At 54.2% G+C, this 1,493-nt stretch overlaps 1 protein-coding gene across 2 annotated transcripts in view; it reads left to right on the top strand.

Annotated features, from left to right (window-relative positions):
• The window catches only part of Ptpn14 (protein tyrosine phosphatase, non-receptor type 14), a 171,736-nt gene that overhangs the window by 121,588 nt on the left and 48,655 nt on the right, over positions 1-1,493 (top strand). The window contains exon 7 of one of the 2 annotated variants that reach the window (XM_004626869.2): positions 597-730. In XM_004626869.2, the coding sequence (XP_004626926.1) occupies positions 597-730 (134 nt within the window). Of the gene's footprint in view, positions 1-596; positions 731-1,493 lie in introns of those variants that run through there. The other variant, XR_002820174.1, reaches the window with a different exon arrangement.

Raw genomic sequence — 1,493 nt, 5'->3', positions numbered from 1 at the left:
TCCTACCTCTTTCCCCCCTTTCACTCCCCCTCCCTCCCCAGGAAGCCCACACAGATGTGGCGCAGAGAACCTGCTCTCACATCTGGGAAGCCCGGGCTTCCTGCGCTGAGCATGAGGATGTGAAGGGCCGTGCTGGGTGGGAAGGTGAAGTCCCTGAGGGGCGGGCAGGGGAAGGCCCAACCTGAGGAGGCAGTGAGCTCTGGACTTAGGGCACTGCCACCGTGTGAGGCCGTGATGGGCAGACTTCCTTTCCTGTCCTCCAAGCAACCCAGCGCTCGGCTGCCCTTATCCTAGCTACTCAGCTCCCTTCAAATCATGATAATTTCATTTGAAATCTTTTTTCCTCAAAAAAATTAGAAATTTTTCTATGTTGGGAAAAAGAAAATAACGTTTTTTCAAATCAGGCTGCGGCATCATTTGCAGGGATGTTTGTCTGGGTTTAGGGCTGCGGCTCCTAGTGAAGTGCTTTGCCCTCCTCGCTCCGTTTCCTACCTGTTGAAGGCTGGAATGTGTTAAGGAATTACCTGCTGCAAATGCCCCTGCCCTCGCTGCGTCATCGCTAAACCCCGCTGTGGAATTTGCCAGCCGAGGGGCAGGCTGCTCCGTGACCCTCACGGTCTCTTTGCTGCTGCTTGGTTATAGTGGAATCCTGCCCGCGGAGGCTGAGCTGATGTACATCAACGAAGTGGAGCCGCTGGACGGATTCGGGCAGGAGATCTTCCCTGTGAAGGTGAGGCGCTGGCCCCGGCTGGCCCGGAGCCACACAGCCGTGCCAGGCCAGTGTAGGTGGTAGGGGGCCAGAGGCTTCAGCTCCTCGCTGCTACCTAGTGTGAGTTAGCAAGTCTGCTAACTTTACCTGAAGCAAACACTGTTTCTTAGCCAGGAGACTAGACTTTTGAGGTTTCCCACATCTTCAGCAGAGTACCTCATTTGTAAAGACAGTCATTTAGCTGGGTGTGGTGGTATGTGCCTGTTGTCCCAGTACTCTGGAGGCTGAGACAGGAGGATTACAAGTTTGAGCCCAGCCTGGTCAAGTCAGAAAGGAAGTCTGTCTTGTCTTAAACTAAAAATGGGAAGGGCTGGGGTGTAGCTCAGTGTGGAAGCCCCAGGTCAGTCTGCTGTACCACACAGACACAAAGACAGACATGTAAGTACTGTGTGCCGCCTCACCCAGAACTCGGAAGGCACCAAGGCTGTGTCAAGTGGCATCTGTTGGCAGAGACTCTGGCCAGGACATCACTCCCCCTGTGTATTTGTTTTCTTTCTTTTTGTATTTTAGGGAAAGGTCTACAGGGTATTCAGGGTCTCACTGCTAGATTGGACTTGTAGTGACCTGCCTGTTTACAGCCTCCCAAGAGCTGGGATTACAGGCACGCGCCACCGTGCCCAGTCTCAATTGATGTCTCAGTGTGTCCTGGGGGCAGGGCCAGCACAGCAGGCCCGGGGATTGAACCCTGGGCCCCTGCGTCTGCTTGCAGGTGTTTTAATCTACC

This window comes from Octodon degus, unplaced genomic scaffold (assembly GCF_000260255.1).
Source record: "Octodon degus isolate 3935 unplaced genomic scaffold, OctDeg1.0 scaffold00017, whole genome shotgun sequence".
NCBI lineage: Eukaryota > Metazoa > Chordata > Mammalia > Rodentia > Octodontidae > Octodon > Octodon degus.
This window is presented reverse-complemented; position numbering and strand designations above follow the sequence as displayed.